At 46.4% G+C, this 18,873-nt stretch overlaps 1 protein-coding gene across 4 annotated transcripts in view; it reads right to left on the bottom strand.

Moving 5' to 3' along the window:
• CACNA1D (calcium voltage-gated channel subunit alpha1 D) overlaps nucleotides 1–18,873 on the bottom strand; it is a gene marked incomplete at both ends in the record, with an annotated part of 288,275 nt that overhangs the window by 17,357 nt on the left and 252,045 nt on the right. For all 4 annotated transcript variants that reach the window (XM_080926306.1, XM_080926308.1, XM_080926305.1 and 1 more), the window contains 8 exons: nucleotides 5,199–5,329; nucleotides 9,950–10,051; nucleotides 11,321–11,423; nucleotides 12,811–12,907; nucleotides 13,029–13,156; nucleotides 13,670–13,829; nucleotides 15,311–15,402; nucleotides 16,624–16,689. In XM_080926306.1, the coding sequence (XP_080782432.1) occupies nucleotides 5,199–5,329; nucleotides 9,950–10,051; nucleotides 11,321–11,423; nucleotides 12,811–12,907; nucleotides 13,029–13,156; nucleotides 13,670–13,829; nucleotides 15,311–15,402; nucleotides 16,624–16,689 (879 nt within the window). The remainder of the gene's footprint in view (nucleotides 1–5,198; nucleotides 5,330–9,949; nucleotides 10,052–11,320; nucleotides 11,424–12,810; nucleotides 12,908–13,028; nucleotides 13,157–13,669; nucleotides 13,830–15,310; nucleotides 15,403–16,623; nucleotides 16,690–18,873) is intronic.

Here is an 18,873-nt window from a genome sequence, read left to right as displayed (position 1 = left end):
AAAGCCATCATCAACCAACATTTTGGTCAAAAAATCTACTATTGTTACTACTTGAAAATGCGGTCTGACAGATATCTGTTTGCATCTTTATGCATTGCTTAGGATCTTAAAACCGGGGAGAATTCTCAATGGATAACTACAGTACAGAACAGAAAAGAGATCAAACCAAACCAAGAATTTCTTGAAGTTGTGGTAGTAAACAGGCATATGATATTATTATTATTGTTGGAGTCTTAATAATAAGCAATTATACGTCCAAGGAGCTTTACAATCACTTAGCTATTCCTCACAACAGCCCTGTGAGGTAGGTCGACATTATTACCCCCATTTTACAGTTGGGGAAACTGAGGCACAGAGAGGTTAAGTGTCTTGCCCAAGGTCACACAGCAAGTGAATGCTGAACTGGGACTAGAACCCAGGTTCCCTGACTCCCAGTGTCCTTGAAACTAGACCATACTGCTTCCAAAGAGGTTTCCCAGACTGGCTCTGAGTGCAAGCTAAAGACGGACAATGTTAGATGAGGTTTGGGTGTGGTGGCATTTCCCCGCAGACACGGTAAGATGGAACCTGAGCTGTTGCCTGGTTGGTTTTGGCATGCGGGTGTATGTTAGTTTCAATGGGTGTGTCTGAGCTTCCTGGCCTTCCACTTACAGTGCATTCTGGTCTGGGTCACTGCAGCAAGCAGGGCCGGGTAGTCAGGAGGTCGTGACGTGCTGGCACAGAAAAGGAACTCTGCTCAGTTCCGGTCAGCCTGCCAGTCTTTGGGAGTTCAGGCAAACTTGGGATGCAGGACTTTGGGGACAGAGTCAGTTGCCTGCCTTACACAGGTCTGCTTAATCATATATTATATATACATACACATATATATGTATATATATAAATAAAACATTTTATTTATTTATATTTTTACTGGCCACGGTCAGCAAGTTGTGTTCATTTCATTTCTTTGAGGGGCAGCTGCCCCTTTATACTCTCTCTTTCTCTCTCTCTCTCTCTCTCCCTTTCACTGAGTCTCTAGCTTGGGAGGGAAACCATAACTCATATGTTCCCTTTCATGAAAGGGAGCCACCATGAGCAGTGTCCGAAACAGGCAGCCATGGCTCCACAGATGAGCCACAGCCTGGCTTCTGCCTTCCTTCCGGAGGAGTGCCTTGCTCGGAAGGGGTCTCCCCAGAGCTTTGGTGCCTGCATTTCTCCTGAAATGCTGTGTCAGTAGAAATAAGCCCGGGTGGGAGTTGCCCTTTCAAGGCCTTAGCCACAAGCGCCTTCGGACTAACCAGCTTGGTGCGGTAGCTCAGGCAGAGAACTCTAGAGCATCCGTTCAAGCATCTGAAACAAACGAATCAGCCAGTGAAATCTCATCTGTTAGCATCTGTTCTCCTCTTACATTAAAAAGGAAAATGTGTGTGTGTGTGTGTGTGTGTGTGTGTGTGTGTGTGTGTGTGTGTGTGTGTGTGTAGCAGTGTTATGGCCTTGGGTAGAATAATACTTCTTAAAAGGAGAAAGGAATCTCATTGCATGATTAGCAGGACCAGCTATAGGTCAAATCTTTGGGAGTCTGCTTTCCTGTCTTTGAGCGCTGAGAAGACCAGAGTAAGAAACCCTGAAGACTAAAGCTAACGGCTACTTGCGTACCACCAGCATCTCCCAACCATCCCCACCTGTGGCCAAGGTACAGACATTAAAGTCATTCAATCTAAACATCAAACCCTGTGTTACAAAGGACGGAGTACTTAGACCCAACTTCTAAACAAAATAGCTGCCTAGGGTTCTTATGGTTCACTCAGGTGGCCTGTCATGTGGGGTGCATGGAGGACAGTCTCCTCAGATTGTAGGAGAGCAGACAAAAGGTTTGGACATTAAAACTAAGAGAAATGAACAAAGATTTTCCCACCATGGGATCTTTTCTATCAGAGAGACAGTAGACCCACAGGAGCCCTCAGCTAGAGGTGTGATGGGCCTTCTACTTGCATGACTTCTGCATGAACAGGGACAGGGACGATCTGTGGCTGTGTGGCCATGTTCCTATATTTCTTTGTTCCTCGTGGGAAGTTGCAGGTCACTTGGATGTAGCAACATGGATGAAGAGCAAATGCTGAACCAAACTAAAGGGAATATGTTGATGTCTGATGACTGGGAGGAAACGAACAAAGGGCCAGATGCAGCTTCTCTCTGGCTCCCAGCATAAAAGGGCTGGAGAGAAGGTTAGTTTTGATGATGGGGATGAAGGGATGGAGCGGGTGGATAGATGGAGAGCACACACTCATTCAGACCGAAGAGGCCGGAGAACACAGGTGCTCAGCTCCTTCCCATGCAGAGGCAGAAGAACCTTCGGTCACCCCACCACCACAGGGAAGGTTCACACTGCAGTTGGTCTGACCATGGGGAGATCGGATTGAACCATGACATGGAATGGAGGTGCACAGCTTGGGTGCCAGTTCTGAGAGCTCTTCAGACAGACCTCACTCTGCAGGCCAGCACGCACAAGCTTGGCTGTTCACGTCTGCTCACACAGTAATGCCACACTCCACGCCCCACTACAACCAGCCTGGGAGTCCCGCCCTGCCCCCGCCACGCCCCACAGTGCCTTGCTGTCAGAAGCATATTGCTTCCTTTTCAACCAGACAAGTCCACCCTCAGCAGCTGTCTCAGGGATGTGCCTTCCTCCCACGACCGATCCTGGCTCCTTGACTGCTACATCACCCATGGTATTTCACAATTCGGTGAAGGAGGCTTCCTTAATGCACTAATTAAATGGAGAGTAACAAATCACATTTAAAGTCATTTCTGCAGCAGAGGAAGCCAAAAATGTAATTAGAATTATCCATCAAGGAGACAAACACTTTCTATTTTTAATGTTTGTTTCAGAATCAAATGCCTTTTCAGAACTTAACTGTCAAGATTATGAACACAACTTAATTTTCTATGCTGTGTACTTAATATAAATTACAGGCCTGGCCTCAATTCTCAACAGAACCCTGGGAGGACGTATTTATACTGTCTAACTAGAAATACTTGACTTCTACCAAGGAAATAAGATTCTTTCTTTGAATAACAAAATGAAAAAACTTAAACAGGAGAAAACCCTCAATATTATATTAACACAGTGTGGTTATGTCCCACCCAGAACCTTACAGCATTCTGTCGGCAGCAGCTCAAGGCTCAGTAAACTCCAACTTAAGCCACATGTTGTTTATGCGACTTTAGAATCCCAAAACACTTTGTTCGGCTACAAAAGTGAGCTTTGGAGCTTCCAAAAAAGGTCTACCTCTCCCCCCATGCACATAGATGTCCAAGTGTTTGCATACCAAACCCTCCCCTGAAACTGATGAGTCTTTTAGTTCAGAGACCAACTGACTGCTACAAATTTTGACATTTAGGTGCAAAAGAGATCAAGTCCCCTCTAGAAAGTCAAGGTTTGATCCCATCAATCAGACTTCTAGAGCAGCAAGCCATTCCAGGTAGGCAGAGGGTACCCAGAGAAGTCAGAAATCCAGCTAGCCTTTCCTATGGGGCAGGTCATGTGAGGGGAACAACCTTCAGTGCAAATCAATTCTCTGCTAGTGGCCAATGTAGTCATACTGCCACCAGGAATGCATAGACCAGGGACCTACTCAAATCTGCAAGCTGAACTTTTTAGTTTTTGTCATCCGAGGCTACTTGTGAACCGTGTTAATCTTAGTTAGAGCTGTCATTTTTTGCAAACCAGTTCAGCAGGAGGCCAAAGACCTTACTTAAGTCAGAGCCTATGTCCTGTCCTGTGACACAGTGAGCCAAATGGCTGAGCCTATAACTCATTACCCAAAGGTCGCACGATCAGGGAATGAAAGAACACAGTCTGGCTTGAATAGGTGTGGGTGTCCACCTGCCCCTGAGATCTCACCCTGGGTCAGCTGGTCACCATCCACAAGGTCATCTCCTAACCTGAGATATATGCAGACACACCCGCCATCCCCCATTCACCATCCTCCTTTACATAGTCTCTCACAGCAAGGTCACAGTCAGGCCTTAACTTCCAGTTATCACCCCTTTGAACGCACAACAACCCTGGGGATTTGCTCTTGGAACAAAGTACAGGACTGTTCCATGTGGTACCTTATTCAAGAGCCATGAGAACAGGGATGTAAAAGTCGTTTTCAAGTAAACTTTTTAAACCACAAGGAAAATGTCTTTATTTATGATAGACTGAAGACACTTCAGTTAGCATGGTAGCAGGACTTGGTGACAGCTTGCCATCCTCTGACTTTTCCTTTCTCTTCTCCTGACATCTGTCCCCAGCCTCTTCAACCACTACCACCCACTAAACCACCTTTCCCAGCTCCCCTGCCTTCAAGTTCTAGCTTGCCCCCCTTGCTTCTTCATGTCTGCCATCCACCAAGAACTCTAGGCATCTCTGGGATTCTATTGCCTTTGGATGCCCAATCCCTGTCTGGACCAGATAGATATTTCTAAATGTACACTCATACTCTAGGGCCCTGGCAGGGGTAGTTGTGTGTGTGTGTGTGTGTGTGTGTGTGTGTGTGTGTGTACTTGCACTCTTGTACATGCATGCATGCATGTGTGTATGTATGGGGTCCTAAGTTGCAGAAAGGGAAATGGGCCAAAGGCTGGCCTATGTATGCAGCACTTGCACAGCAAGCCTCACTGCCATCAGAAGATAGCACACAGAGACAGACACCACACACACACACACACACACACACACACACACAGAGCGCATACTAGGGAGTGATGGATGTTATTGAAATGAACCAAAAACCAACAAGCCGTGGGGTAAGAAACAAACAGAAACAAAACAAGCACTTGCGTTTTGATGAAAAGCTGTTTTCTGGGCAGCCGGACCCTGAGCCCAGGGCTATGGGAGGGGGCCTGCCTTGAGGATGCTGCCTTTGGAGAAGACCCAGGTAGCTAGGTTGTGAGGTGACATTCACTCCCTTCCCACTGCGGCTGTCCTGAGTGCTTTGCACGCATACCAGATGATGGCAGGTGCGAGGCTCAGTGGAGAAGACAGGAAGAGGGAAGTACTTACCTTGTGGCCCGGAAATAGCTACTCCACAGAGGGGGCAGTGTGCCGTATCTCAGTCTAAAGAAAATCCTTGTGGCACTGCTCAACCATGAATAGTTCAGCTCTCTAGTATTTCAAATTAAAGCTGGTGACATTGTTAGTGAGAAGAGAACAGAGCAAGAGGGCAAATCACCTGTAGGGCAATTGTAGTGTTCTTCGCAGGGTGCTTCCCCACCAGTCCTTGCTCTTTCCGTTTCTTGAATTTCCTAAAGTAGTCCTGTATCAGGAAAGTGGCATAGAACTTCCCCACGGTTACCTCATCATCTAAACGGAGAGACCAGACACAGCTCTCCCGAATCAGCACATTTGGACCAACAGCCTAAACCCTCACTTCTGGCTGGGGCAGGGGTGGTGTGGGATGGTGCACATAAGGCACTGGGCTGTCAGCCTATAACACGGGGTTGCTCGGTCTAGCAAGAAGCAAAGCTTTGCAAAGCGGTTAAGGCTCAAAGCTAGAGTCAGTTAAATAAACTGATCGTTAAAGTTGCAGAAGGTAATGTATATTTATCACGAGTTAAAGAGTAGCATATTAGTAACGGTGTGAAGCGCCACCTTGGTTATTTACTTAAAATAAACATTACAAAACAGAAAGGCCTTGCAGGCCACATTTGTCACCCTGTACATAGAAATTTGCATGTGTAATTACCGTAAGCACCAAGTGCAATTAAGCATCCAAATCCCTATGTCACAAGATGGAGACCTAGAAAGGTGACGGATGAGCTTGGAAGGAGAGGAAGGTCGGAACAGAGACTGCAGATCCAGCTCTCACACGCTCCCCCATTCTCTGCCAATAAGCTCTGAGACCATTTTGTGGTTTTGGAATTCAGAACGGCTGGATCTCTGCATTGCAATGACAGCTCCAACTATCTTCAGCACCGAGCAGGCTTTACTTCTGCTCTGTTCAGAAACAACCTCCAACATGTATCACTGGGGAATCAGGACTCTGCTGACAACTTTGAAGGTGATGCATGAGACAGAATAGAAGTTCTGACTGTCTCACGGTAAACCACTGTGAATATGTCAGTGTAACCTGTGTCCCCTGCCCTGCCAAGTTGATGCCCCCAGATCTGTAGGGTGTTCAGGTCTTCTGGGTGGCAAGGCTCCATTAGCAGCCAAGCCTGTGTAGGGCTGTGTTAGGGATTCTAGGATCTGCAGAGGCCGAGGAACAGTAGTAGGTATGCAGGCTTCTGGTCAAGGTATCCTTGTAAAAGTCACGTGGACTGGGGAGAAGAGGATCAACCTAAGTGAGCTTGTATTCTCCCCTATAAAATGGAGTTCTGTGTCAGAAGAACTAAGAATGTTTAGGAGAAGGGGTATAAAGCACTCCAACCCAGGTGTGGGCTAGCCTTGTGTCACGTGCCCTACAATGACAAAAGTCACCACTTCAAACCAAGCCAAGAGTATCACTCACTGAAATGGATGTGGGAACACAAGAGGCTTAGGGTCACTGGGACCTACTCTATCCACGAATACAACTTTGGTGGGTTTTAGTTAATGTTCACTTGGGAGGTATGGCTGACTTATGGTGCCCATCTATTTGGCAGCTTCTGGGCCACTTGGGGAAGGTTTGCCAGCCATTCCTGCCGGAAGCTGCCTAGAATTACTGTGCAGTCTGTTTGGGGGTGAACTGGCCTTGAGAAATGTTATGCTTCTCCTGAGCCTGAGCCAAAGAAGCCCTGGTGAGATGGAGAAGCTTCTGAAGAAACCCAGGGCTCTGTGCTGATCTGAATGCACAGCTCCCTGGCTAGCTGGTTGGTCTACACCATTCAGTATGGCACCATCCAGAAGAAAGCAAGCCAAGATATTTGGTGTGCGAAGCTCATGCTTGCCCTATCTCCAGCTTCTGCTCACTCCATCCATCAGCCATAGCTAGGCACCATGGCTGGGTATCTAGAGGTGTCCAAGTCCAGTCCCAACTCTTCATGGGTCTCATAACTTCTACATAACAATTCTGCTCACTCTTAGAGAGGGAGAAATTACATGACTGGCCCAGGTCGATTGGCCAAGGCCTGAGCCCAGGGCCCTCTCTTCCTCCAACTTTACCTCTACAGAGAGCTTGGCTCTGGGCATACCCAATCCCTGCTTGCCTTTCATCTGCCATTCTGATGGTATAAACCTAGCCCTGCTCTTTCTAACTCTTTCCAAGCAGGTCAGTGGCTGCTGGGCCAGTGTATCTGAGAAGTCCAGAACCTATACCACCTTCAACAATACTGATAGTTCTTGTACTTCAGGGTCCCCTGAGCCCTGGGCAATTCCCTGACTTAACATAGAGAGTCTTATTACTTTATATCAGGATGTATAAAAGAAGTGCTGGCTGTCCTTTCTCTTCTACTTTAAAGAAGCAGGACAGGTGACATGGTTATCTCTACTGAGAAAAAGCAGGAGGACCAAGGGACCTTGCCTGAACAAGAGCTCCTAAGAAGAACAAAAGCTAAAGGAAAGGGTCAGAGAGAAGCAATTGATTTGGTAAGGCCATCTTGGGTCAGTAGAACAGGCAGACACATAGGGGACCAAGGAACCAGATACGGCTCAAGAAGGAGTTTCCAAAGGAAGGCAGATTCCCCAAGGGAAAGGAGCTTCTAAAGAGAAAGGGGGAAGTCCATGACCTGGCAGAGATGACAAGGGAGCACTGAGAACCCAGACAAGATTCCAGGCTGAGACATCTCCCCATGACAAGCAGGGGTCAGACTGCAGGCAGACAAGAGAAAAAGATTCTCCCGGCATGACCTCCACAGCTGGTTCTTGGCATTACTTTTCCATCAAGCTCATGGTGAGCAGCTCAGATTGTATTTCACTAGCAAAGCTGCCCAGACAAGCATCAGGCTTTGCTCTGTCCTCTAGCTATGGGGTCTCCTGAGCACACCAAGGACACAGGCAGCTCATTGTGCTGTCCTCTAGCCACCTTATATATGGAGGACACTATGCTTGGAACCACCCATCTGTCCCAAGGCATGTCATGGTGTCCCACTGGTCCACTGTGTGTGTGTGTGTGTGTGTGTGTGTGTGTGTGTGTGAGTGAGTGGGGGGGGAGCAAAGAGACAAATAAACCTAACCCAGAACTATTCACCAAGGCCTAAAGGTGCTGTGTGGTCCCCTTTGGTGACAATGTGCTTATATGATATGTAAAGTAGACAAGCAGATGCTACAATGGGCACTGTAGACACTTCTGAGCACTGTGTTTCCTCCTAAGACTCTGGATCTTTCTTCTCTGGTATCACATGAGAGAAAAGATTGGCATCTATCATCCTAAACCCCCAAACACCATGGAAAGAAACAGAGAACCACCAGGCCCCAGAATGTATGTGTATATGTGTGTTTGGATTTATCCTTCTTGAAAAGTTTAGTAGAGATAAATGTTGGTCAGTTTTTCAAAAGAAGTTTAGATCATAAGCCAAATTCTCAACTTTTCTTTTCCTTGGTAAGATAAAAAAGAAATGGGGCATCATCACAGTGATTCCGCTGACACTTTAAGCACACCTCATGTGAGGAGTGCTATTCCTGTGGGCATCAGATGGGCCACTACAAAGGTGGTGTTTCCAAAGAGACAGAGTTGGAACAAGAGAGAGGTGAGTGTCTTGGGCTAGTGTGTGGAGGGTTTACACAGACAGGCACAGCCTGCTATTCTGAAGCATGCATCTGTAGTTCCACAAACAATGTAGGGGAATCCAGTTGGCAAGAGATAACTCTGATTCCATGCCACCGCCCTAAAACAGAATTGCTTCAGAATATTCTGAGAGTTGAGAGGAATGGAGGCTGCAGAGGAAGCTCAGGCACAGTGTTACAACATTTTAAAAAGCGGCTCATCTAAGCCATGCGACCACTTGGATGTGCAGCTGAAAGGAAAAGAGCGGAAACCAAGAGGAGTTTTAAAAGTGCAGAATCAGGTCTTGGAGTTGGGTGGGTGGGGGGAGTGTCTTGAGGTGGGAATTCCCACCGTTTTGGTCATTTCTTTCTGAGCCATTTTCCCAGAGCTAGTGGCTAGGGTAGCTATGGGTGGCCTGAATACTGATGAAGGCCATGCCTACTAAAAAGCAAAAACAACTAACGCATGGCTTCCTTTAGTCCCTCAGGAGTAACAGGCTGTCACAATCTGGGCACAGAATTCAGCTTCGGAATCTGAACCATGCCACCCTGTTAAAGTTGTATTGGTTATAAAACATACCAGATGTCTATCATGTTTCCAGGCCAGGGTTAGCTAGCCTGCTGGGAGACGGGCCACTGGGTAAGGAGATTCTGCACTTTTAAAACTTGAAACAAAACAGCTGGAAAATAACCATCTCACTTTAGTGTCCACAAGTATTTAAAAAAAAATAGAGAAACGGTATATATATAACACAGAGAGATATTATATATATACAAACTTTAAATGTTTAGTCAGTTAATTTGTGATAAATAACAAAAGGAAATCAGCATGCTTGTTAGTTCTACCTCTATATCTCATTAAAGGACGTCCTTGGTGGCTACAGTGGGAAATTCAGTCTTCTTAAAATTACTTTTTAAGTATTCTGTTTTGAAAACTATCCATTTTGCTTGAGACATTTAAAACTGGAGACTAGTTTTAAATATTTATTTGGGGTGAAAGTACAAACTTCTCACTTTCTGAGTGCTGTCATTGTCCTCTGTAACTATTTCTGCTGTGACAGCAAAAACCCTGCTCTAGCCTTGGGGGTCTGGATTCCTCCCCACTGAAGCCCCTCTTTGGTTTGGCTTTCTTTATATCACCCCAAATATTTTTGGGTGAAACCAATGGGTTCCTTTAGCTGCGGGCCTCACACTCCCTTGGTCTGGGAAGTGTCCTGCACTCCCTCTCTGGGCTGTCTAGAGGTCTTGCTACTGAAACTAATTACTTGTTCAAGAACTACTGGGGAAATAGATTACACTGACCACCAGCTGGAGGGACAACTTGGTCAAGTAGCTTCATGCTTGTCTTCTTCCAGATTTTCTTTATCACAGCTCGGAGTTCTTCATTAGCTTGCTCCAGGTTCCCTGAATCCAAAAGGGGAAAAGAGGGGTGTGTGGACACTGCACAGACCAGACTTGTGTGCTCTGCTGCTCCCCACTATGGTACTGGGTCCTTCCTTGTGTTGTCTTCTGATAGAACCCTCCCCTTTGGCTCTCCATATTGAGTGCCAAATACCTTTCCTATATTCAGAAGCATTTACCAAGCCACCACTGGGGGATGATCATTTCTACCTGGAAATTCACCAACTACCTTCTGTTGTCATAGCAACCTACCCCAGCTAGGACCTATGCTCCTCCTTTGGCTCCCAAACCAGAAGGAAACTACCTGCCTCTGCTGCTGCCTCTTCCTCCTCTTCTCCCTTTCTTCCTCCTCCTCTGCCTCTACCTCTTCTTCCTCCCTTCATCCCCCTCTTCCTTTCCCTCCTCCTCTTTCTCTCCCTCCATCTCCTCTTCCTACCCTTCTTCAATCTTCCTCCCCCTCTTCTCTATTCTTCCTTCATTCCTCTTCTTTTTCCTCCTCCCACTCTTCTTTCTCCTCCTTCATCTTCCTTCCCCTCTCCTCTTACTGCTAATCTCCACCCTCTTCCTCTTCTTTCTCTTGCTCTTCCTCCTCCTTTCCACTTCTACCAAGTCCCCCAATCCTGCCTTTGTTCCTGCATGATAAACTTCATCAAAATAAGGCTTATCTTAGGCCCTACTGTAGGTACTTACACTGACCTCAAAATCTTGACTTCTCTTTATGTGATGGTTGTCTTTTCTACTGACACATTACCATGTAGGGCCATCCTACTTTCTTAATAGCTTAATGATGCTTGTTTGTGGCATGAGAAACATGTGCCAGGTGGGAAGTGGCCAGCTTCGCTAGGAGAGCGGCAGCGTTGTGAAGAACACCTGCCTTCCCACTGAAAATGCGTCTCCTCTGGCTTCTCCCACCTCCCTGCTGCCTCTCTGCAAGGCCTCGGCTGTCTCACCCCAGGCTCACTCTCCAGCCTTTGCAGCATCTGTTTCCCATGCCTCCTACAGTGAAGCCTCTGAGCCAACCCCAGCGGTGCTTTCCACTGCCAGGTTTGAGCAAGGATGAGATGTGGACCTGCTAGCACCCCACACACTATCCAGGGTGTATATATATGAGTGTGTGTGTGTGTGTGTGTGTGTGTGTGTGTGTGTGTATGTGTGTATGTGTGTGTGTGTGTGTGTGTATGTGTGTGTGTGTGTGTGTGTGTGTGTGTGCGTGCGCAAGACATCTCCCTCTCCTAATAACTGCCCTGCCTCCTGTTTCCAGGGAGTGCTAACCTTCAGTCTTGATCTTGAGAGCCGTGCGTACCAAAGCAAACAGAGTTGCATTGAACATGACAGTCCCGTCACTGTTGAGAGGCATGTTCATGGCCACCAATCTCTGTAGATGAAAAAGAGTTCCTCATGAGAATGCAGACAGTCCATGACAATCATGTTCCCTTTTGATGTTCCTTCTTTATTAACTCCCTATTCATGCTCTAGGCAACCCTCACTTCAACTCAATGGTCATTTGGGAGCATCTCTAAAATAGTTAATTATAGCTCTCAACATAACTTGTCTATGGGCTGCTCAGACACTGGGTTAAATATCAAGTCTAGGTCTGTCTGGGAGGGTGTTCTGGGAGAGACTAGCATTTGAATTGATGGACTAAGTAAAGCAGATGCCTGCAAAAGTGGGCATTCTTCATTCAACCACAGCACAAAAAGAAGTGGAAAAGGACTGGCTTTCAGTTTAAGGTAGAGCACCATTCTACTGCTGACTAAAATGTATCTCATTGGTCCCCCTGGTCCTTCGGCCTCAGTCCTCAGACTGGACTGTACCACAGAGGCCCTGAGTCTCTGACTGGGAGATGACAGACTGCGGAACTTCACAGTCACGTGTGCCTATGTCACATAATAAACCTTTTCTTGTACATGCATGTGTGTGTGTGTACATCTATACATGGACAGCTATACATTGGTCACACATACAGACTTATGTATATATGCTCACAGCCAGCCCATCAGCCCTATTAGTCCTTTTCTATGGAGAATACTGACAGATACAACCTAATATCTGTGAGGAACCTGGGATGACAAAGTTCAAAGTTCAGTTGTAAAATATAAATATTGACAATTGGATGCTATTTAATGTTAATTAAATTTCATTGTCCATGTGTTATTGTTTCATTAGTTAGTTCTCTGTGTCCTGAGGACAGGTCTCCCCTCTGGGTGCATCCTTAAGGATTTTATAATAACTGAATGATATAGCAGATACATAGGCCAAGCACAGGGCTTGAGCCTGTCACCCAGTAGAACTCACTACTGTTCTTTCAGAAAGATACCAGAGACAGGAAATTATGTGCTATCTCAGGGATGTCTCCATGGCTTCTCTGAAGGCTTGGTCTTTCAGAATAGATCAATACTTCCCACTTCTCACCCCTCTCCAGATACCTCTAACACCATTGTCAAGGAGAGTTGCAGAAGAACTTGGGGTAAGGTACACCTTCTTTGGGTTCCAGTAAGCAAGGCATGCTAACAGGCCTTGTGAGGATTTAAGAGAATCCTAAACACAAAGTTATGTTCCTGACACTCGGTGTTAATTAAACAGTATTAACTGAAAAAATTCTAGCTGGGCATGGTGATATACTCCTTTAATCCTAGTACTCAGGAGGTAGAGACAGGCTGATCTCTTGAGCTGGAGGCCAGTTTGGGCAAATGTAAATTAGTGTACTGTATGCTGAACAAAGCAGTATATAGCTTGTCAGACTTGGATGGGGGGACACTCACCTTACATGCTACTCTGTGTGGACATAACTTTCCAAACCCCAGGGGAGGCTGGATACGTCGGAGCAGAGTGACCACATCAAGGTGCTTTATCCTTCCCCTGGAAGCAGAGCATAGCCTGAGGTCCAGGGAGCTTTCAGTCCACCACCCCAACCCCACCAAAGTCACCACGGGCATTCCCAAAAAACTCTTAGAAGCCAGATGGGTGCTTGTCAACCTACTTTGCTTCAGGGTCATATTCAGACCATATTCTTTTGAATTCATCCAAGTGGTGAGGCCCCAGAATAGACCAGTCCCTTGTCAGATAGTCAAAATTGTCCATGATGACAGCCACAAAGAGGTTGATGATCTGGAAAAGTGAGTCAGGAGGATGGTGGGATGGTCCCTTGCACTGTTATCTGTCTCCTAACTGAGGGGCATGGAATATTGGAGCCCACATATCCAGGTTGCAGAGGCAGGCCATAATATCCTCTCACTGGAAACTAGTCAAGGGAAGGCAGGGAGTCTGACCAGATGGCTTGGCACACACTCAGGAGGGGGTGGGTGGGTGCAGCTAATGCACCCTGAAGCACACTATAATCTTATAATTTAATTGCAGCAAGACAGCTCACACTTTGGAGGCACTTAAAGCCACGGACCATGGCTTTGATATTTTAGAAAGGGCACAGCAGCCTTCAGTAACAAGGTTGGCTGGAAATTACCCCAGCCTTTCAGGGAGCACCAGACCCATCCCAGATGGCAGTGACACATGCAGGATTAAGTAAAACAGACACCTGAGTATGCCAACTGCCTCACGGCATTACGACAGGGCAATGCTACAGCAGCTCTGTAGGTGGAGAAGGGGGCTACCGAGACCGCTTACCAGGAACGCACAGAGCATGTAAAAGCTGATGAAGTACACAATGGCAAAGTTGCTCCCGCAAGTGTACTCCTCTCCTGGGCTGTAGTCTGAGTCTGGGTCACACAGCTTCCCAGGGAGGCAGGCAAGCATAATCTCCTGCCAGGCTTCCCCTGTTGCACACCTGTTTAAATGAAGGGAAAGGGCTTTAATTGGGGGAGGGGCAAGGAAATGGTGACTTAGGCATTTGGAAAGAAAATTCTTAGCTTGTGTAAAAAGTAAGTGAGGCAATACCAGTTGGATTAGTGACAGCCTGGAAGCCCTACTTTCAGATACAGTTTGGTTACTTAGAGGCCTCGGCATAAAACAGTTAATAATACAATGTCTGCTTCAATTATTTATATGAATGGATGTTCATTTTTCTCTTGTCTCTTCTTTAAACATACCTATTACAATTCTTTAATGTTTGGCCCTGACTGATTCTGGTGAGAGGAAAGAGTTGAAAACCACCTAAATTATAAATGAGTTGTTACAGTTACTGGGGTCATTAGATATTTCTTCCTTGTTTCTAGGAAGGTCTCTCACTGTGAGGAAGATTGTTTGCAAAATTAAATTAGCTGGGATTAAAACCAATCATATAAAATGTGAGGCTGTAATGCTCCGATATGTTAATCCCTTGATTCACCAGAAAAAAACAACAGTACCATTTGGGGCCAAATTTAAAGCAAGCCTTTATTAAATATTAAATACTGACCAAAAGATTGACTTTAGTCAGGACCATTGGCGAGTATAAAGCAGCTGGAATGGCCCAGAGCCACGGACTTGCAGGGGGTTATAAGGATAAACTTATAGGCCTCAGTACTTTCTCATGAGGCTTTGTCATTTCCCAAGAACTACAATTCCCAGCATTCCAGGAAGTTGTCTGATTCTTGAGCATGTAGGGCTTACAGGTTAATTTGGGAAATGACAAATCCCCATGTTTCCACTGTGTTTCTGTTTCCCTGGGTGTATTCTGGTGCACTCTTCATGCGTACTTACACATGCACACCTAACCTACATTTCTTTTCCTGGTGTTCTAAGTGTCAGCGGCAATACCAACGATCCCAGCAGTTTTAACACGGAAGTCAGTTCCTCTCTAGCTGAAATGCTAGTTCTGTTTAAGAATACAAAATTGGGGCCAGTGAGATGGGTCAGTGGGTAAAAGGTATTTGGTGTCCAAGTCTGAGGACCTGGGTTCAATCCCTAGAGCCTCTGTAAACATGAAGGAAGACTGACGCCATGCATTTGCCTTCTGATCTCAGTGTGCACACAGTGGCATGTCCCCCTCAAACATATGTCATATTCATATATGCATATGAGACAATAACAATGTTTTTAAAGGGTATAAAGTGGCTGATCATAGTAGAACACAGAATCCTAGCACTTTGAGAGGCTGAGGTAGGAAGACGGTCATGATTTGAGGACAGCCTAGACGACAGAGTAAGTTCCAGACCAACCTGGGCTACAGAATGAGATTTTGTTTCCAAACAAAGTAAGTAACAAATACCGAACAAGAACAATGAAGCAAAAGTCTGTCAAGAGTTAGTGGGACCAAGAGCAAGCATGACCCCATCGGTTCAGAACTCTAGGGTACCCTACTCCACTCCACCCCGAGGACCCAGTCACCTGAACAGCAGCAGCACTGCCTGGGGAAACGTCTGGAAGTTGTTGTTCCTATTGATCTGGTTGTTATCCCTCATGGCAACTTTCCCAAACATCTAGAAGAGGAAGTTATTAAGGGGGTGGGATCAGACATTTTGGTCATTTTTACAGTTTGAATCTTGAATGGTCTCCCAAGGTTCATGTGGTTAGAGACTTAATCCCCGAGGGCAGCACTCTTGAGAGGTAGAACTTTGTGACCTAGTGGCAGGCCCTGAGGTTGCTGGGGTTATGTCTTCACTGACACCCTGCCTCTCAGAGGAGGTCTGTCCCATGATGCATTTCTACCGTGGTGTCCTGCCTTGTCACAGGACAAACGTTGGGCTAGTCACTCGTGGATTAGACCACCTCTGCCTGCAATATTCCAGGACACTCATGAAATGCTGACCAACACAGTCACTTAAAAGACTTATGTGAATTTAGAACTAACTTGGGTCTCATTAGCAACTAGGGCTTTCTTAGGACACTCGGCAGAGATCTGCTGGGCACAGCATGCACCAGGCACTAGGCTGAACATTAGGAATGCAGTGTCTCAGAGGTCCAGTCTCACCCCGTAGGAGTCACTGCCCGGAGGAGACTACAGAGTGATCAAGCCATGGTAACCAGACACAACAAGCACAGAGGTGACCTAACCCCACAGAGGTCAGGGAACAGGTCCGTTTAGCCAGTGTTAGGGAAACAGCAAGAGCAGCTCCAGAGGAAGTAGTAGCATATAAGCCTAGAACTGAGGGAGAAGCAGCAGTCAGTCAGGGGACAGGGGTGAGGGTTCTCCATGCAGAGGGAGCACCACCCGAAGGCACACAGAAGGCCTGAGGAACGGGATGAGTGGTAAGCAGAGAGATGAGCCATTGGAAGGAAACAAAGGCGGAATGGGCGGGGTCTGTGAGTTTTATGCCCCACCCATTTTCCTACTGGCATTATGGAGCAGATCCTACTTCAGATAGCCTTAGGTTCGTGCACATCCCACTAGGAGAATCTGGGGTGTGTGGTTCAGTTTTTAGTGCCCTGGGCTATGACCCTTGCCCTATAACTCCCAATAAAAGTTCCCACAAGTACTTCTAAGCCTTCAAGACAATAAATAAATAACCTCTCTGTGCTGGAATTACCTCGCCTCTCTCTCTTGCTCCTCTTTCTAGTCAGAATGACATCCTACCAATGTAGGGTGCTTCTGTCTGTGGCTGGAAATGGCATGATCATGTGTTTCTACTGCACCTGGCCTAAGCATAGACCCAGGGCCACCTTGAAAAGGGTCCAGTGAGGGAAGGGCGGCTGCCACTCACCTGCATGCCAATGACTGCGTAGATGAAGAAGAGCATAGCAATGAGGAGGGCGACATACGGGAGCGCCTGCGGGACACAAAGGGTTACTGGGTTGGTGGGTGCTCGATACCTGTTCTTGTACCTGATCAACAACCCTCGAGGCCCAGCCCGGTTCCTGGGGATCAATGCACCTGCATGCCTGGAATCACGAAGTGTAGGGTGTGTTTTCCAAGTTCATTATTACGCTGTGCTAACCCTAAACATGTTCCTGTACAGACATATGGATCCCAGTGAGTTTTCAATGTGCTCCATATCCTTCATGAAGCCGCACAGATTCCCGGATTGCTTCCATCCGCTCTGTATGCGGGAACGGCTGCAGAGCAGCCAAGAAACTTCCTCACGCAAAATAATCTTCATTCTAGTTTTCCTTGCAATGAGACTTTAAGGAGAAGAATGACTGAGCCAGAGGGTCAAAAGCCATTTAAGAATGCAAAACAGCTAAAAATGAACCATTGGTGATACATTTCAGGAAAATATCCCTTACATTCAAAGAGCCTGCAAGTCCGGCTGGGCCTCAGCCTTAGCACACCTCGAGGTCACTTGGCCCTTAATCCTGCGGTGCACTCCCTTTGTTTGTTTAACTTGTCTTTAAGATAACAATGTATCAACCAACCTTACTTGTGTTGGATTTCCTATGTAGTCAGCTTTTACAACCTAAGATAATGCATTACTATAATAAGTTATGGACTCTTCTATGCCCCGGATTTCAAAAGCAACTGTGTGTGTATGTGTGTGTGTGTGTGTGTGTATGTGTGTATGTGTAAATTCTGAAAACAATCTTATACTACAAATATCTGCCATAGAAGTAGAAATCAGCATCCAGATTAAAACTTGATAACAGTGATGGTGTGTTTGCTGTATTGAGTTCTCTGGGGTCTGGTGTAAATGACTAAATCTTTATAACACCCTTAAGATTTTCTGCAAAGGGATGTCCCATTCCTTTTGCAAGGGATGCTTTCTATGTTGCCCAGTAAATACAGAGGAAAGTTCTCTTTCTTAGGGGCAATGCGACATCAGTCAGCCTTAAGGATGACAAGACATGGGGACAAACCAGATATGTACAACAGACAAGGCAGCAATTACAAACTACAGACAGAATGAAGACAGGGAGAAACAGGGAGACTTCAAACTTGGGGGTCACTCTTGGTCAAATTAAGCCAAGGAAACTGCCAAGCTTCCTTTCCTTAATACAACTCGGCTACATTTTGGTGTTTCTGAGAGTATCTTTAATGCTTTTATCTGAACCATGCGCCCCTCTGAAAACAGCTAGACACTCACGGGCTGGGCCCCGGAAGAAAGGAAGCAAGTGGAGTGCTCACAAGTGCAGGCTCCTTTTAAAAGCACACAAGCAAATATATGTGTCTGGCCAGATCTGAGTCCTTTCACCCCATGATCCTCGGTGGCTTTTCTCCATCACCACATGTGACAATGCATCTGTGTGTACAGCAGCACAGGGCTGCCTCAGCTCTTGGGCTTGTTTCCAGCACAGCTGATTGGAATCGGTTTTCTCACCTGTCTGAGGCATTAGAATGCTGACAGGCCATTTACAGGTTTGGGGCTCTGTGATGTGCACCCTGGCCCAGTGCTGTCATGTTATGCCCTCAGATGGAGTGCTTACTTGGGTCCCACAGGGCTATTCTCCCCACAAAGCTCTTTGTGTTTCCTTCCTAGACATGCAAACATTTGAGGATTGTGCTGGCCAACCGTCCCCGGGCAAACCATCGCTGTCACATGGCTTCTTTACCTACCAGTGTTTGTTTGTTTGTTAAGTTTAATAGTTTCACCAAGAACCAAGGTTGCTTTGCATGAATGTATTTAGTTATCCTAGCAGCTCATCTCTGGAACTTGGAGCAACTACAAAGGATTGCAGGGCTTGGCCACACCCTGGTTCTCTTTCCTATGGCGCTTGGCCTGTGTCTCCTAAGCCACACCCTTCTCTCTGTCTCCATCCCTCTTAACAGGACCGTGATTTCCTTCCTGTGAGTTTTTGTCTTCTCCTTTCCCCCAATGCCATCTCTTTCCCTTTTTCCTATTAAAAAAAAATTACTGAAAATTTCTACTAGTTATCCCATAAGGGGTTGGGGGAAACTTGAATTTTTTCTTTATATAACTTCATTTGTTCGCAAAGTGTTTGAATCATGAATGAAACCCAGCTGACGAAGAAGTGAAGGTGAATCCCCTACGTGACTGCACCTTTGATTGCACATCTCT

The sequence above is a fragment of the Micromys minutus genome (genome assembly GCF_963924665.1).
Source record: "Micromys minutus genome assembly, chromosome: 12".
In the NCBI taxonomy this organism is placed as follows: Eukaryota; Metazoa; Chordata; class Mammalia; order Rodentia; family Muridae; genus Micromys; species Micromys minutus.
The sequence above is the reverse complement of the archived record's forward strand: the minus strand, read 5'-3'. Positions and strand labels throughout refer to the sequence as shown.